General features: G+C 50.5%; 1 protein-coding gene across 1 annotated transcript; it reads left to right on the top strand.

Moving 5' to 3' along the window:
* Positions 1 to 318: 318 nt before the first annotated feature.
* LOC137839352 (uncharacterized) lies at positions 319 to 1,797 on the top strand. The gene is made up of 3 exons (XM_068648472.1): positions 319 to 728; positions 791 to 1,281; positions 1,466 to 1,797. Exons 1-3 carry the CDS (start codon positions 319 to 321, stop codon positions 1,795 to 1,797), a joined length of 1,233 nt encoding a protein of 410 aa, XP_068504573.1.
* The last annotated feature ends 510 nt before the right edge of the window (positions 1,798 to 2,307 follow it).

Here is a 2,307-nt window from a genome sequence, read left to right as displayed (position 1 = left end):
ACGTTCAAACTTGGGCGGTCTTTGAGCCAAGATTCGCAGGATCAGGTTGCTGAGGTCATAGCATAACACCTTGATGCATTCGCATGGACCGCTGCTGACAGTCCCGGTATAGACCCTGACTTCCAGTGTCATCGTCTCACCATGGACCCCAAGGTCCAACCTGTCCGCCAGAGAAGGCGAAAACTCAACGAAGAAAGGCGTCAGGTCGTACGAGAAGAGACGAAGAAGCTATTAAAGGTTGGCCACATCAGGGAAATTTAGTACCCCGAGTGGCTAGCCAATGTGGTTCTAGTAAAGAAGGCCAGCGGAAAGTGGAGGATGTGTGTTGACTTCACAAACCTCAACAAGGCCTGTCCAAAGGATTCTTACCCGCTGCCCAGTATTGATGCTTTGGTGGACAGTGCCTCCGGATGCAGGTTACTCAGCTTCCTGGATGCCTTTTCTGGTTACAACCAGATCATGATGCACCCCAGGGACGAGTGCAAGACAGCGTTCATGACGGAACTATCTTGCTTTTGCTACAAGGTCATGCCCTTCGGGCTAAAGAACGCAGGGGCCACCTACCAACGATTGATGGACAGGGTGCTAGCCCCCATGTTGGGGTGGAATGTCCAAGCATACGTTGATGGCATGGTGGTCACCTCCCAACAGAAGGAGCAACATTTAGCGGATTTGGAAGAGCTGTTCACCACGATAGCAAAGTGCAGGCTGAAGCTGAACCCGGAGAAGTGAGTGTTTGGGGTTGAGGCAGGTAAGTTCTTGGGTTTCCTACTCACTGAACATGGGAAAGAGGCGAATCCCGAGAAGTACGTTGCTATAATAGCCATGAGAAGCCCAATATCGGTGAAAGAAGTGCAGCAGTTGACAGGGCGCATGGTCGCTCTGTCCAGATTTGTGTCGGCAGGAGGAGACAAGGGACACCCTTATTTCCAGTGCCTAAAGAGAAACAACAGGTTCGTTTGGACCAGAGAGTGCGAAGAGGCGTTTTTGAAGCTAAAGGAGTACCTGGCCAATCCACCAGTATTGTGCAAGCCATAGCCAGGTACCCCGCTCCGCCTCTACTTCGCAGTTACAGAGAAGGCGATCAGTTTTGTTCTGCTACAGGAGCAAGACCGGGTGTAGAGGCCAATCTATTTCGTCAGCAAGGTGTTGCAAGAGCCAGAGGTGAGATGCCAAGCCTTAGAAAAAGCAACTCTGGCAGTAGTTTTCTCCGTGCGAAGAATCTGCCACTACTTCCAGAGCTTCACCGTAATAGTAATGACAGACCTCCCAATTCGCAAGGTCTTACAAAAGCCAGATGTAGCAGGTAGAATGGTATGATGGGCGGTAGAACTGTCTGAGTTTGACGTACAGTATGAGCCTAGAGGCCCCATCAGGGGCCAGATCTGCGCCGACTTCATGGTAGAACTCTCCTCGGCAGCCGCACACCAAGAATGGGTAGGTTTCATATGAGTGCTTTTTGTAGATGGTTCCTCAAACCAACAAGGTAGTGGGGTTGGCGTCATCTTGGAGGGACCAGATGGGTTGCTAATTGAGCAGGCTCTATGGTTTGCTTTCAAGGATAGTAAAAACCAAGCAAAGTATGAGGCCCTGATCGTTGGAATGTTGTTGGCTAAGGAGATGGGTGCAAATGGGCTGTTGGCAAAGAGTGACTCTTTGCTAGTTACACGCCAAGTCACGGGGGAGTACCAAGCTAAAGACCCTGAGATGGCCGCATACCTAGAATATGTCCAGGTCCTGAAGGAGTCGTTCGAGGTGCTCGAGTTAGTCCACATACCCAGAGAACAGAATGCCTGAGCTGACTTGCTTGCAAAGCTCGCCAGTTCAGGCAAGGGGGGCAGGCAGAGGACGGTGATTCAGGAGACCCTAAAGACACCTCGAACCACCACGAACAATGTGGCAGAAATTCAACAGGTTAGCACATCGGAAGGGACAAGGAGGAGTCATCGGTCGTTAACGCAAGAGACGGTGAAAACACCCAGAATAAGCAAGTACCCAAATTTCTGGGGAAATAGCGCCGCAAGTTTACCAGGTCGGATCATGAGAAACCTGGATGATGGCCTACCAGCGCTACTTAACCGCTGAAGTACTCCCATTAGAACCTACAGAAGCTCGAAAAATCAAGAAAAATTTGAAGCAAGTACACCCTGATCGATGGAAAGTTATTCAGGCATGGATTCACCCATCCTATCCTAGTATGTGTAGACGGTGAACAATACACGCGCATCATGGCAGAACTACACGAAGGGATATGCAGTAGCCACATCAGTGGCCGATCTCTCTCGTCAAAGGCCATTCGTGCAGGGT

The sequence above is a fragment of the Phaseolus vulgaris genome, chromosome 3, assembly GCF_000499845.2.
Source record: "Phaseolus vulgaris cultivar G19833 chromosome 3, P. vulgaris v2.0, whole genome shotgun sequence".
Classification (NCBI taxonomy): Eukaryota; Viridiplantae; Streptophyta; class Magnoliopsida; order Fabales; family Fabaceae; genus Phaseolus; species Phaseolus vulgaris.
The sequence above is the reverse complement of the archived record's forward strand: the minus strand, read 5'-3'. Positions and strand labels throughout refer to the sequence as shown.